The sequence below is a fragment of the Mustela nivalis genome (genome assembly GCF_964662115.1).
Source record: "Mustela nivalis genome assembly, chromosome: 3".
Classification (NCBI taxonomy): Eukaryota; Metazoa; Chordata; class Mammalia; order Carnivora; family Mustelidae; genus Mustela; species Mustela nivalis.
The window spans coordinates 72,383,480-72,399,840 of record NC_139022.1 but is presented as its reverse complement, the minus strand read 5'-3'; the positions used below and the strand labels follow the sequence as shown (position 1 = coordinate 72,399,840).

Here is a 16,361-nt window from a genome sequence, read left to right as displayed (position 1 = left end):
AGAAGCAAAGGCAACTCTTATGCACTTAAATATGATGCCAGTAGCAGAAGTCATAAAGGAAAATATGGATATACTTTACAAAATAAATTCAACTGTTACATAAAGCATCGTAAATACAGAGGCAAATAAAACTTGAGGCAACAGGCTTGTAGTACATCTCAGTTAATGCTTTTGAAAATTGAGGCTTGACCTGAGCATCCTACATAAAAGTGAAACCCATTCCTGAATTCCTACCACCTACTTTTAACCTGCTAGACAGTCTCCTTCATTTATTCTTTGATTCCCTTCATTTGACTCATTAGAATTTAAGCTGTATGAGAGCAAGGACTGTCCTCCGTTTTGTTCACTCTTGTAATTCCATCACCCAGAACAGCTCTTTGCCCTATCTCTGCTCCATAAAAACTGTTGAATATATAACTTATAAGACTATGGTTAAAAATATTACTAAGTCTCTAAATAAAGAGACCAAGTGATTCCATTATAGCTCTTCTTCAATATATGTATACATATAAGTTCAAAAATAATTAAAACTTTAAAGTAGGGATGAGGAATTAATTGCCCATCAAAAAAACCTGCCAACTGTTCTCTTATCACATAAAAGAGAGCAAAGCATTAGATTTTACAATGTTTACTCTACACACTCCTTTGACATCTTATACCTTCTTCAGAAAGACACGTTTTCGGAGCTTTCTGACTCACAGTAGAAACCAAAATTACTGAGGTCACAAGCACACAAATAGTTGTAGAACCATTGAGGCATTTAAGAAAGGTAGAAGTATAGTTGCCAAAGGGGATTAAACAGCAGTTAGCGGTGACATAAAGATTGTCATTACACAAAAAAACCTTTAAACTGAGCTGTTTCTGAGACTCCAGGCTCCTGGGTAGACACAGCTCCCCGGCGCTGTCTTTTCCCCTCTGCCGAGTACATCTGGGTTTAGCAGGTGTGACTGCATGGCAGGAGGAGGGAAAGAAGTTATGGCTGAAGGAAAGTTATTGCTAGTGGAGCTTAGGGGAAGGATTCCCCAGGCACTGGGACAATTAGCAGATCAAAACGCTACCTGCAGCTCCTCTACCTGACAATTAAAACCACCACCAAGTGCTTTGATTTTGTTGCACATACTTTTCTTGTCAACCCTTTGTAATAAAATGACAAACTAAAGCTTACTGTTGATCGTCCATATACAATTACAACTATTTTATTGCAATTTGATAATTTAAGGTAAAACCCAAATCTTGCTCTTAAAGTGTTTATAAATTAGACAGCTATGGAAACAAGTAGGTCATTTATTTAGTCTGCTCTCAGAGTTTGCCACTACTAACGTATTTATTGCTTTCTCAAAGTGTATCACTTGTGACATAAATCACAGGTCAATGCGTCAGTGCTTCAAGCAGATAAGAATTTATTAAATGAGCTAATGGGTCTATCTAAGGAACACATTTTTTTTTTTTTAACGAGAGAGAGATTTATACACCAACAGAGTTGTTTTTAACTCATGTTTTTCATTCATCCATGCATGCATAAATTCAGCCAACAAACACTGTGTGCCTACTATATCTGAGGCACTGTGTCTAGAGCTGGATATACACATTAGGGAACAAAGTATGTTTTTCCTGCCTACATGGAGCTTACAATACATTTGGGAACAAGAAATGAAATAAATAAGCTAATAAGTAATTTTATCACTATGATTTTTGAAAAGTGCTATAATTTTTAAAATTAGTGATAGAGAATGACAGGGGTATACTGTGTGTAAATGTGTGTGTGTTGGAACATTGGTAACATGGCGAAGGTGATCAGAGAGATTATCTGAAGTTGTGCAGTTTAAACTGTGGGATGAGATGGGAGCAGAAAATGTGTCCTTCATTTAGAAGGAGACAGCTAGAAATAAATACATAAACAGAAAAAATACAGAAATAAAGATAGATGGTAGCTTTAAGAAGATAATGAATATTTTACAGACCCCAAAGGAAATAAATATGAAAAAAACAAAAGTTAAGGATGGGAATTTGTATTATAATTTAACAGATATGTACCTGATACAAAAATAGCAAGAACATAATAAATAATTTGTAGCAAATTAAGTAACGTTATTCTGTGATTCTATGGGCAGAGATTATACCATATAATAGTAATAAGAATACTAAATACAAAATGAAATAAAAAAAGTAAAATTCCAGTGAGGGCAAAAGCAGAACAAAATTATGAAAAAAAATAATGGCATACTTATGTATTATTTGGAAAAGTGGTCTGGTAAGAAAAATAACTAGCAAAATAATAGACTAAAATTAAGAATGTATTTGTGAAAATAAATAATAAAAAATAATAAAATTAAGAATGTATTTGCAAAATTAAAAAAGACAGACTAATACGTGTGTGGCATTATTTTAGGAATGCATATCCCAGGAATTCTCTGTTGGGGTTTTGGCAAGCCTGTTGAATAAATATGTAGGCTACTTGAACAGATTCCAAATGAAACTACTAAAATGATGAAAAGAATGGCTTACAAGGACAGATTAAAGAAAGAAATATGTACAACTTTAGCATGTCAGAAACTAAAGAAGAAACATTATGGTTTGCAAATATTTGAAACATGCAAATTTGAGGAAAAAGAATTCTTTCTGTACAAGGTTGCACAATTTTAAGTATGTTTAAAAGACAAAAGAAATATTCTCCAAGTAATAACGTTGTTTTCCAATTAGAACCATTTGGACAAATGATCCAAGTTGCGCAAGGATTAAGACCACCAAGCAGACAGACATCTCCAGTAACCTAAACTATGCTGACCTCAAAATACATAGAGGCCCATCTGAATAGGATGAAGTAGGTCAGGGCACAACTGCAAAATCTTCCTACTCCACAGATGTGCTTTAAATTTAGAAAGGATCTTTCCTTGGATTTGGGCTTTTCTCTATAATTGTGCTGTAGTGAAGTGAGTCCTGGATTTGGATGTAAGGCTTGTTTGAGTACTGACCACCTACCTCTTCTCATCTATATCTTCATCTGCCAATGAGGATAATGATAACCTCCCTAGATGGCTGTGAGGTTTAAAAGAGCTGTTACATATGAAAACATATTTTATGTGCTTAAAAGCACTGCTCCTAGTGAGATATATCAATTATTATAATGAGCTCAACATGTCAAAAGCTGTAGGATGAGGACTATCTAAGAGCATGAGGCTCGAGACTAGGCAATTGCTACCAGTCTTCCTGCCCTAAAATGAATCAGCTGTCCTCTGAGTCACTGTCCTCTTAGCTGGATACTCTTTTCTCTTTCAAAGCTGCTGGACCTGAGATACAGCATTAGTCTTTCCTACTCTTCAAAGCAACTTCCTGGACATTCTTTCTCCTTCTCAAAAACAAAAAACAACCCCCACCTAGTTTTAATTTCATGTAATACATCTCTATTCCCCAATACTATCCCCTTACTGTTGTTATCTCCTGATCTCTGCACTATAGGCCCTCATTCCTTGAAGATTTCTGTTACTGGTTCATGGTCATTCTCTCCAACATTTCTTCTTGTCTAAGTTTTCAGGATTTCAATACTCATATAAATAAATGATTTTTACAACATTCTTTGCCTCTGCTCTTTTAATGATCTTGTCTTCTATCATCCTTCACCATAAGTCCTATGGTTATGCTCCAAAATTTACAATTATCAATAGCTATAATTTCCATATAATTTCTGCAGTGCCCCATAATACCTCTCATAAAATCACTTTCTATCTTTCTTGCTCATTCCTTTTAGGACCCCCAATTCAACCTTTCAGCTCCACCAGGACTTCCAGTGCAGCCAAACTACCTTTCTGACAGCACTCCGATTTTCTTGGTTGCAGGGATAGGAATGGGACTTTGAAAATTACCTTAGTTTGGGACTAATGAAGCAAAAATGGTATAAAGCATCTGGGCTGAGAAATTCATAAGTAGTTGAAAACCCCTGAAAATGGAAAACCACAAAGACTAGGTTGAGAAAGAAGAGAGGTAAGTAGGACTAAAAATTAGAGCAGTGGCAAGAGTGAGTTTGTGGGAAGGAAAGGCAAAGAGAGGGAGAAAGATGATGAGCAAATCATGTGATGATAAGGTCTACTGAACAGCATTACCAATAGGTTCCTAAAAATGGAGGTAGGAATCATGAGTGTTGGGAACTTCCAAGAAGTTCAATACCAGAATGTCAAAAGGGTCACAAGCTCACACATGAAAGATTTTTAAGTGGATAAATGTGAGAGAAGAAAGTTCTGAAGCCATTGAAAAGTTTAGGATGTCATTATGATTGGTAAATAACAGACTTCCAAGAAGAAAGGAGGTGTTACAGGCTGATGGCAAGAAAGTGTTCTTATGGAAATGAGAGGCAGTTTGGAATAGTTTTTGAAAAAGCAATCAGATACCAACTTCCCCTTCTCATCTTATGAGTCCAAGAACTGAGAAAAAAATATAAATATAATTACCACAAGTAAAGTGGTATAGCAGAAAAGAGGAAAAAGTATGTTGGAACTACAATGTGTGGAGTCAAGTTCAAACTCTTTGGTTGTTTGAACTACAGACCATGTGACTTTCTGAACCTCAGGTTCCTTAACTGATAAAAGAAATTTAGAATGCGTTCTCTGCTTATGGTCCACAGAATAGAAATGGGAAATGCCTAAGAAAATTTCCCTATTGTTTCATTATTATTACTCTAGGGGAATAAATATAATAATGCAGAGGTCTATTTATAGTATTAAGCATTGTACGGATGTACAGTGTTATTAATAAGGTGATCTCATATTAGATGGTATAACTTTCATAATTTTGTAGAATGTTGAAAATTACCCAATACTAGTTAAAAAAAATAAACCATCATTTGGTTAAATAATTGTTAATATAAACCAGAAAATATAATTTTCTAGATTATGTGGTTTGAGACCATTGGGCGCTTTTGTTTGGCTAAAATTTCTTAATGGGTTTACATAGAAATAAAATTAAATGAGGGTAGGATGTAATGCAAATTAAATACCTTCATTAAGCTAACAGAAATAAAAACCTTGTTAACCTTTAAAATCACTTCGTCCTATATTATATATCTGAAAATTACAAAGAGAGCATGCTCTCACACATTATATTGAGTAACAGTGAAACAATGCAGAGGAGCAGTAGAATCCTGGAAAACCAAAGGGGAAAAAAAAAGTATAAAAATCATGTTGCAATAAACTGAATGACAAAACTGTGAGGAAAATGAGTTTTGAATCATTTCCCAATTGCTCCTCTTCTTTTCCCTATCTTTGCTGTTCTTTTGGGTGATGCATTAACTCTTTCTAACCAAAGAGAGCATACACCAACTTTTATTTCTGAATGTGAAATTTTACCATCGAAAATTAGAAATTAAAATTAGAAAAATTTAAAAATATTGTCCCAAGAGAAGAAATAAATTTACCCTTTCCAAAATATCTACCAGTTAAATAGTAAGAGATATGAAGTGTGTGTTTCATAAATAAGATCATCTAACAAACTATCCCCAGGACACACAGGCTGTGTCACTCATTGACACAGCATGCTTTAATAGTTAAGAAAGCAGGCTCGAGATTTAACCTGGATTCTAATTCTAACAAGCTAATTGGTAACTGTGTGATCTTGGGAAATGATTTAACCTCTATTTCTGTTTTCTTATTCATGTGTAAGTAATAACAGTACCTGGGGCCCCACAGACATAGAAGAATCACAGTGGTACTTAGAACAGCGGAACACATTACATGAACTCAATAAATACTACACCTCTTAACTGTATTTGAGAGAAATCAAAGTGAATGCCCTTGTTAACTTGTCTAACAATATGCTTAAAGTGACTGGTGTCAGTCCCCAAGTAAAGAGAAGAAAGGAAAAAACAAATTGATTCCTGTAAAAGTACTGCTTCTGGGTCAAAATTATAGTCAGTTGGAAATCAGTCAGAACCCTGTATTTAAGTATGAAGTCTATCACTTAGAGGTAGTTCTTCTTTTAACTGAAGCAAAACAACCATAGGAAGCACTTTACATCATGCCTATATGTTAATATTATATTTTTAACAACACTTTTGCAGGAGCATTGGTAAGTATTTTCAAAGTATGCTCATTCTACAACACAGATTGTAAAAACAAACAAAACAAAACAAAAACAGTTAAATAAGAAACAAAGCTTTTAAAGTCTCTGAAACTTTTTAAAAAGAGTTTATTTCGTTTATTTGACAGAGAAAGAGGTTGAGGTAGAAGTAGACTCCCCACTGAGGAGAGAGCCCATGTGGGGCTTGATCTTTGGACCCTGGAATCATGACCTGAGCCTAAGGCAGATCCTTAACCCACTGAGCCACCCAGGCACCCATGAAATTACTTTTGACTTACTTTTTCTGTAAAAGACAAATTGCTGTTTAAAATGTGTGGCTCCTTCTTGAGGAATACTGATGAGGCAGCATAGCTCCATTCATTTGAATGTACACTGACGGTCTATTTGGGGTTTTGTTGTTGTTTAGTTGGATCGTTTGTTTTGCCTAGCACCCTTATAAGCCCTATCTCTATAGGAAGCCCCAAAATGTGACACAAGAACTTGCAGTATAAATACTAAAACATTTTGGATGGTAATTTGCTTATTGTTTGTCCATAGCTGATATTTCAAAAGTTAGTGTTCACAAAATTAAACTCTTCCAAGGGAAAAAAGATGAATAAACAAAGCAAAGTGAGAGTTCAATTAGTATTTGAAGAGAAAAATGAGGGGAGAAGGGCATGAAAGATATGAGCATGGATGAAGATTGATGCCTAGAGGTGGCAGACATTACTGGAGGGAGTCATCAACTTATTTCAAATAAAAATATTCTCCAGTGTTCTCATTGGACTCTTCTACTCTTTTCTGTTCAAGAGTCATGAACCCATTTTACTATGGTTGTCTTCATATACTCTTTGGCATCAGTAAAATGTACATGGTCATCCTGGCCTCAGTACAGCAAGAAAAGCCTCAAGAGGATTGTTCTGCACTCCCCAAATTAGAAACTTTATCAAACAGCAAGCATAAACCTTAAAGAATACATGATGGCTTAACCTCATTGATAGATTAGTTTCAAATCAACAATGTCATCTAGCATGAGATTAAAACCCTTGCCTTCCCATTTATGGACTGTTATACTACATTAAATTATCCTTAATCAGTCTGATCCATATCTGCTTTAGAAAAGGGAAAAAGTAAAGCTAAGATACAGACTCAATCTTCTTTCTCCATAGTAACAATCACATTCCAAAGTACTTTAGTACTTGGAAAAAGCCTTCACTTCAATTCTTGTACTTAAATCCTCCATTCTGCTTCATGCACTATTAAATCTCTTGCTGAACAGATCCTACACAGTTACTATCACTATAATAATGCATATTTTAAAGAACAAAATAGCAACACATTTTTCCTCTAAAATATAAGCAAATAATTGCAGGGTATCTTATCTGTATTCTTTTATACAAAATTGAGTCCTGTATTTCCTAACACTTTCATTCATTATTTTAGGGGAAAAAGAATCACTGGAAAATATATAATAGCATAGTTTCTGGAATGATGGGAAAATAGCATATTAAACAAGTAAATTCTTCGGATATCTGTCTTTTCCACCATTAAGCAGGTTTTACAAGCTTCAACATTTTTGACAAAATCTCTTCAATAATGTATGCATTTTACTGCCTTTGTACCCTCAAATGCTGAACATATTGTAGTGAATCTTTGTCTAGGATGCAAGGCCAATATTGGCACCAATTATTATAGTATTCTTTCTCACATGAATGCCTTTTGGCCTTTAAACTTAGTCTCTCCCCCTCCATAAATGTCTCTGGTTTTCATACTGTAAGGGATCGCTGCTTTTGCATATATTTTTAAGTCCCGTTTCAGTCTAAGAGCTGCTATGGTTTTTTTGCCCTGATTAAGATTGACCTATTACCACAGGTGACTTTCATTTCTGGATCCAGTTTATAGAAAGCCCAGGAACTTAAAAACCAAGAGACATGGACTTTTCTATATGATTTAAGAATTAATGCAATATCTACTGTAGGTGGTCATGAGTTTTTGATGTTTTCTTCTAGTTTCTCAGCTATGTGTTACAGACAAATCAAGAAAGTTTTCTACAGGTACGATGGATGTAAATCATTGCTCAGATGATAGTTTCAGGCAGGACACTGTTATCAAATCAAGATGGAAAATCTCAAGGTGCTCCATAACTACGATCTTAACTTATTTCCATTTCTGTTTTAAACCTCAGGATTTAGTAATAGAGGCTTCACATTATCAAGTTTTTTTCTTCACACACAAAAAGTAAATGGCCAATTCCACAATGTTTTGGAGATTTGCAACCTCGTCATAATGATGACACAATTTTATAGTGGATTAGGTGCCCTAGGTGTTATTCAGCAAAGAAATGTTGGGGAGGCAGGAAGAGAAGAGGAGAAAGATGAAGATTGAGAGAAATGAAAAGAATTTTTATTTTAGGAGGAGTGACTCAGAAAGGATGGCAACTGGAGACAGACTGTTTGGCATGATGTCAGCAACTGTGTAAGAAATGGTGCAGTGGCGAATCTGTAACCCAGTTTGAAGGGCTGTATCAGCAGATGCTAGAACTAATCTGAAAGGAATGATTATCAGTTAAGGATCAATTAAAAATAAATAAATGATGTCAAGTTACTAAAAGCTATTGATATGCAATAGGCCCATTATAAGGATTAATAACTGCTTAAAATGGATACTGACAAAACTTTATTGTATCATTGGTCTCTTTTGGCCACATGACTTATGCTAGTTAGATACTTGCAAGCTCCAGGAAACATACATTTTACTATTGTGGATAGAAAATGATAACTAGTGATCTCTCACCAGTACTATAGATGTGTACAAATGTGCAATCGAACTTTGATGCATGCAAATCAATCTAACAGAATTTTCCACTTATAAAACTTAAGAGTTGGTATGGAGTCTATGCTTAAGAGTATGCTAAACATTTCAGCAATAATTGCTTCACAGAAAGTACCTCATAGCTCTATGTGCATTTCCTTGGATGGTTCTCAAGAGACCCCTGAAAAATAATGGCTCAACCTAGACATGTGCTTGTTTGTGGCAGTTAGAGTAACTCTGTTTCCAAGTTAAAAAATTATGGTAAAAGCAGTAGGTTCTTACAATTCACAGTCCCTCTCCATCTCCGGGGAGCACTGAAAACTAACTAACAACATCAGTTTCATACAGAGCAGAAAGTCACTTTCCATGGATTTGCAGATTCACCTTTACTAGTTTACTTTTTATTTTTTCCAACTTTTCTTTAAAAGATCTCCATTGATAATCCTGACACCTGCTGGCAAGGGCACAGTTGATCCTTGTTGGGTTTTCCCTTCAAAAACTTCTTCAAATCAAAGACTTTTTAAAGGTTTCTCCAGTGACAACTAAGTAGTAATTTATTCAGTTTAACTATGTATAGTACTTAATTTCTAACATTATCAGATAACCATGAGAAAAATTCCAATACTCATTCTACTTCACATGGGCAATCACTTGACTCTTTGTATATAAACACATGTTTGTTTTAATTAACTAAAAGATATTACAATCATACCATGTGCTATGATTAAACAAACAAAAAACATGCCAGAGATCTTCCCTACAACACAGACAAGAATTGAATAATAGGAGCGGCTGGGTGGCTCAGTGGTTTAAGCCTCTGCCTTCAGCTCAGGTAATGATCTCAGGGTCCTGGGATCCAGCCTCCAACACCACCCCCCCAACCACTGGGCTCTCTGAACAGCAAGGAGCTGGCTTCCCCCTCTCTCTCTGTCTGCCTCTCTGCCTACTTGTGATTTCTCTTTCTCTGTTCAAATAAATAAATAAAATCTTTAAAAAAGAGAGAGAGAGAGAGAGAATTGAATAATAGGAATGGCTTGGTTTTCATTTTCTACTATTTTTTTTTTCGTAATAATATCAGTTTATAAACTACTTAGGAAATATACTCAACTGTGTAAAAAGTAAATTGATTAGCTATGAGAAGTCATATCATTAATTGCGTATTTACAAAATTTGCTGTTTGTTTTTCAGTACCTACTCATAATGATTTACTCTGTCTTGAACTGAGTTGTAAAGTCTCCATTGTTTTATGGGATTTTTGTTTGTTTGTTTTGGCAAGAATATGATGAACCTACTACATCATGTATCATACTCAGAGCTATTGCACCTGCAAGTGTACTCAGTATATTGCAAATACCAGAATTATTTTCTTACACTTTATGAAACTCTCAGATCAGGCAGGGTTGTTTTTTTTTTTAATTGTGCACAAATGATAAGATATACTCCATCCCATTATGTAAAACCCTTAAAAAAATTAAAAGTTTTGAAAACAAATGACCTATTTGAAATTTTTATCTTAGTATCAGTAAAATTAAGAGTACAGACTACTGGTACGCCTGGGTGGCTCAGTTGGTTGGGCAGCTGCCTTCGGCTCAGGTCATGATCCCTGCGTTCTGGGATCAAGTCCCACATCAGGCTCCTTGCTCGGCAGGGAGCCTGCTTCTCCCTCTGCCTCTGCCTGCCATTCTGTCTGCCTGTGCTCGCTCTCTCTCCCTCTCTCTCTCTCTGATAAATAAATAAAATCTTTAAAAAAAAAAAAAGAGTACAGACTACTAATTTAGACCCTAGGAACTGTCAAACTTATCTTTTGCAATGGTTTTGAGTAACTAAGCTATTTTATAGTAGTATTGTATATTTTATCCTTTTACTTTACATTGCTATAATTTTGTGAGAAGGAAAAATCACACGTATCTGGCAATAAAAGCAAACTTTATTAAAATTCTTACAAAAAATACCTTAGATCCTGAGTACATGTATGAACACTGATCTTAAGATACTTGAGAAAAATACAAGAGAGTTTTAATTTAGAGTATTGAAGTGAAATACTTTTCCCTACTTTTGAAGATCTTTGTAACTTCAAGACCATAGAAGGAAGAATGTAGCATTTCAATCTTTTAACCATAATTTTTATTATTATAAATGTTTTCCCAAAACCATATCCATATTTAAAACAAAATAAATTTCAGTTCTAAAGAAATAGTTCAAGAATAAGCAAAACCTTTTCAGGAACAGAGAGGGCAAAGTGTGCTGTATCACCACAGTGTTTGGGATGGCCAAGATTTTTCATTAGTGTCAAACTGTCAAAGCACCATACTTTATCTTCAATTTATTATTTTTAGTTCACCTAAAATTATTTTTAGGTGCTTCATTTGGCATCTGAATTAGCACTTATTTTTAAAGTACAGAATTCACGGTCATGTAAATTAAGTAACGAAGACACTAATGTGTAATAAATTTTTAAAAACACAAAAACCTGTTATTCACTGTAGATATTGCTATACTAATTATAGAAGCATCCTGTTATTATCTTGAGTGAGACTGTTCAGGTACTAATTTATTCTCACGTAGAATAACTAAAAAACACCATTGATTAAAAAAAGGAAATTCAAATGCCAATGATTCATAGTATTTAGGGCATGTCTAGACATTTTTAGACAGTGCCATTTGCTTAAAGACTTCAGGCACCAACTGCAGGCACAGGGACAGATTGCATAAGATGTCACGTGCTTGCTGCAACTGTATGCATGTTATTGGATTTTTCAGAGCAACCCACAGCGATGAATAATTTAAGAGTTAATAAAATATTCAATCTGACTGATCCATTGGTTTAATTTTAAGATAAAAACGGCTAATAAAAGAAATTACCATATCCCAATCATTAATACACGTAAACTGCAACCCACACAGGGAAACACCAATTTCTAAAAGGCTACATCAGATAAACGATGTCTGGGGCAGGGGAATGCCAAGGGAAATTCTCAGTGTTAACACTGGCTTCAGTAAGTTTACTCAAAGTTTAATTGTTTGGAGCTGTCACACAAGCTGCACTCTGCCTTCTGCAGGGCTGAAGGAGAATAAATTAGAAAGGTGCAAGTTTAACAGAAAGGGCTCATGGAAAATGATCCGTTTCTTTCTTAAATCCCTCTTTCCCTCTAATCACAGGCTGGCTGGGGAAAAAAAAAAAAAAAAAAAAAAGGAGCAATCCTTTTGAATATGGAGAATATGGAGTATGCCGCTGCCCGATTATTGTTTGGGAGAGGGAATGGAGAGCCCCGGCAACACCGTGGTTCGTCTGGCGGAGTAAGCTGTGCCCTAGGCGTGGGTATCTTTAGGAGGCAGAGCTACCGGCTGCAGTGAGCCAAGACTCACCGCACCCCAGGGTTCCCGCAACCAGACCTAGCGCGGAGAGCGCGGCCACACACGCTAGACACGTTATCTCCTCCTCCACCCCCGCCGCACTCCACCTCAGCTCGGGGACAGATGGTGGCTGCGGTGGCACGGTGTAGGTGCGTGTGAGTGGGTGAATGTGTGTTTTCGTGTTTGGGGTGGGAACGGAGGCGGGGAAGGGAGGAGGAGAAGGGAGTGCCTGCAGTTCTCCCCTTCCCCTTCCTGCTAAGGCACGAAGGGCTGAAGGAATCCAGACGGGAAACAGGAGAAAGGAAAAATAAGAGTGGTGGGAGCCCTGTCTTTTCCATATCGCTAGGGAACTCAGCCGAGCAACTACAAAGCCATTACCATTCCTTAACCTTCAGTGGAGTGACTGCCTCTGCCTGATAACTAGAAGGGCACTTTGTAAACGCTGGCAAGGCACACACCTACACACACGCCTACACGCTGGGGAAAATAGCCACAGTCTGGGGGAGACGGGGAGGCCGAGGCGGAGCACCGCCATGGATCGCTACTGGCAGGGCAGTGAGGGCATCCAGGAACACCAAGCTTCTTGGGCAAACAGTTGCCCAAGAGCTCACGGTTTTCCCATGAAACAAATAAATGGATGGATGCAGGCATGGATGGTGTAGAATACTCATGCGGTGTGAATTTCAAATGGATTCGAGTCAACGCTTTTTAATTCAACTATCCTTTTTAAGAGGCACATTTAAAACCCTGTAGTGCACTCAGTTCTCCACTTGAAGCAGCCTGCTAAGGGTTCTATTACCCTCGGACCCCTTAGAAGCGGCTGTCCTTATCCGTGAGCGCAGAAGGGGCTCAAGTCCCTCTTGCGCGGTCTCCCCTGGGCCCCCTGTCGCTCCTCCTGCCCTTTATCAGCGCCAACTTCAGCCCCGACCGGCTCAGTGACGTGGCCGGGACAAGGGCTCGTATTGACAAGCCACCCTCCGCAAAAAAACAGAAATTCGTCTATACAACTCCGCAGGAGACTCCCTGAAGCCCTGCATTTTTTTTTTATTATTATTATTATTTTATTTTATTTTATTTTATTTTTTTGTAGGCTGGCTTCTTTCACACAAGTCACGGAAAACACAACCAGACCAGCTCTTACAACTTTTCTGCTCTTGGGCGGGGGAGCGAGGATGTCTCCCACTGCAAGATTCTCTACTACCCAGAGTTAGGGTTGCACCCGGAGGGAGTGCTGAGCCAAGCTCCGAGCCCCTGGGGTTAGAGGAGAGGCGGGTTCCTAGGGTTTTTCTGTAATCGACGCAGCGAGTCCTGCCGGGGAAGGCAGCAGAACGCCGAACGGACTCGTCAGACCCGTCTCCACCTCGCCCACCTCCAGAACTCCCTGGGCCAGGTTTGGATTTGTAAACCGCTCAGCCCCGGCCCACAGCGGAGAGCCGTACCCGGGGGACAGACGACCATGCGGCTCTCCAGCCTCTTCGCGTTTTAAGCAGATGACGCCCGCAAGCTTAATTCCCAGCTCGGGCCCCCGCGGAAGCCCCGCCCGTGGCCCGTAGCTAGCATCACCGGCATTGCCCAGGGGGGGTTCGAGCAGTGACCGGCTGGCCGAGGGAGCCGAGGAACCTCTGCTTCCCCAGAGCGCCGTTCCCTCCCCCCACCGCCCTCGGTCCCCGTCTTTCCTCGATCTCACCCCAGTACCCCTCACCCTCTTCCCCGCTCAGCCCCACGCACTCCGCTCTGACTTTGCGAGCACTTTTCCGAGGCAAGCGGGGCGCATCGCCTCCTCCGTACCGCCCGCGGCGCTCACCGCCCCAGGTGCGCCCCGGGGACCGCCTCCAGCCCCCTGCGCGGCATTTCCCAGGGGACTCCAGCCTGTCCCGCACCTAGCGGCCCGGGCCCCGTCGCCCTCACCTTTGCAGAACTGGGGGACACCGAGGCTGAGCCCGATCAAGAGCCAAGCGGCCGCCGAGCGCTTCATGGTTCTGTCTCCCGAACGTGACCCCGGCTGGTCAGGGGTCGTTCCAGAGGGCAGCGTCGCTGAGGTGGCACCGCAGGGCAGCGGCAGACCCCGCCCCTGCCCGAGAATTCAAAAAGATGTCTTCGGGCCGCAGCACTACCTTAAACAAATTCTTGGAGGACCCGAGGAAGAGTGGTGGCCAAAGAGAGGAATCTTTCTTCCCCTTTTGCCAGCGCTCGGGCGGCAAGAAGGTGGGCGAGCTCTGAGGAGCCGCCGCCGGGCTCAGCCTCCGCGGCGGGTGGGTCCCGGCTGAGGCGCGGCGGGCGGGGCGGGGCGGGGCGCGGGCTCCCGCGGCGGCTTCGGGTCACCCGCGCCTGTGGACCCGCAGACGGTGCGCTCGGCTTGCTCCGCTCTCGCCGCCGCAGCTGCGGGGCTTCTGACTTGGGAGAACAATGAAGCGTGAGCTAGCGGGGAGCGAGCCGGCGGCCGGGTGCGCACTGTGTACAAACAGAGGCGGCGTGCGTGCGAGCCTGAGCTTCGCAGGCGCGCTCCCCCGGTGGCCACCCGCTCCCCCCTCCTCGCCCTCCCCCTTATTCCCTCCCCCAGTCTTCCCCCTCTTTCCTCCCTCTTCCCTCACTCTTCCTCTCTCTCTCTCTCTCTCTCTCTCTCTCGTGGCTCCTTCTGCTGGAAGAGAAAAGGGAGACAACTGCAGCCACACCCTGGCACCTGCCACCACCTCTAAAGTTCCTACATTGCCTGTACCTCCTCCGCACACGCCGGAGGCTCTAGGGTTAAGGGAAGCACCTTGGCGTCTGAGATTCTCTTGGTTCCAGCAGTGCCTTTACAATTAACCGCGTTAAGGATGCCCCCGAAGTCCCACGTTAAGGATGCCCCCGAAGTTCTCCGTATAGCCAACAAAATAAGTTAAAAGCGATTTTGAAAAGTGACTCTTGGGACACGAAGCTGCGCGAGAAATGGAACCCTGCAAAGTGAATTGCTCCGATTCTCAGGAAATGCAAACTCGTCAACAGCCACACTCTAATCAGCTAAGACGAGGCTGCTCTGCTGTTCTGTCTGCACTTTAGTTATTAGCTCTAGGGCTGGAAGAGAGGGTCCTGAGTTTATCTGTTCATAGGGGCCAAAAGGTGAAGGCCTGGGGCAAGCGAGTACAAGACACGTGTCTTGTTAAGCAGCACACGTTTCAGATGAGAAGTAATGGGGAGAATCTGGGCACTGTGCAAGAAAAGAGAAGGCAAGGACAGATTCTTGAAGTATCACTAAGGTGGGTCCAATTTTTCTGCTATCCACCAAAACCCAGTATAAATGGTTTCTCTTGCAGTGGGAGAGACTGCAGAATACAGACCATAGCTTGAAATAGTGCTTTCTCCTCTGTTTTTACGTTAGAATGATTGCTTAATGTACATGGGTTTGATTCCGTCAGTTGCAGGTACCAAAATGAAACCGGGCTCTTTCTTCTTCTTCTAGAGAAGGTAGTAGAGAGAGAGAGAACCACAGGGGGGAAAAAAATTGTAGGACACATTCTTGAAAGCAAGTATTTGAAAGGAGAGGGTACTCAGAAAGAGACAGGACAATTAGTCATGCAACTTCATCTCCTTTACCTCCTTGAGTCCTTTAAACTTTTATTTGAAGTGAGATCAAGGACATAAGGCGGATTAAAAGTAATATTGCGTGTTGCCATGGAGGAGTTAAGATACTGTACCACTGGCACACAAAAACAAAATAATAGCAGCAACAAAAATTATGTCAAAGCAAGTTTTGTTCCTATCTCGTGTTCCGCAAGAGGGTAAAAAAAAAATTTTTTTTTAAACACGTGGCTTTGCTAAGGCAAAGAGGGAGAATCATTTATTTACTCTTCAAGCTTAAAGTCATAGATGTTAGACTAGAATGCCACTGTTCAGGAACTTTTAAACAATCAAATTCTTTCTTCCACGTCATTATAACTTAATTCTGAAAGTAAACCTTCAGTCATGCTGTGGCATGTCCATCATAAAGTACCTCTAACATTTTGAAATGAGATATTTAAAATTAGTTTTAAGGTTTTATTTCTAAAGGATAGTACTAAATCTCAGAAATATTAAATCAGAAACCAGTGTCTTTGTGATGAAAGATTAAAGAAAAAAGATGTGCCCCAAGAGTTTTATTTTCCTATTTTATTCTGTTTGTTCTCACTTTTCTG

At 39.9% G+C, this 16,361-nt stretch overlaps 1 protein-coding gene across 4 annotated transcripts in view; it reads right to left on the bottom strand.

The window, feature by feature from the left end:
* EDIL3 (EGF like repeats and discoidin domains 3) overlaps positions 1 to 14,731 on the bottom strand; it is a 416,104-nt gene extending 401,373 nt beyond the window's left edge. For 2 of the 4 annotated variants that reach the window (XR_014310084.1, XM_082724687.1), the window contains exon 1: positions 14,119 to 14,731. Coding sequence is in view for 2 of the 4 variants with exons in the window: in XM_082724687.1 (XP_082580813.1) it covers positions 14,119 to 14,185 (67 nt within the window). In the remaining 2 variants the exon portion in view is untranslated. The remainder of the gene's footprint in view (positions 1 to 14,118) is intronic. The other 2 variants (XR_014310085.1, XM_082724686.1) reach the window with 1 other exon arrangement.
* Between the last annotated feature and the right edge of the window lie 1,630 nt (positions 14,732 to 16,361).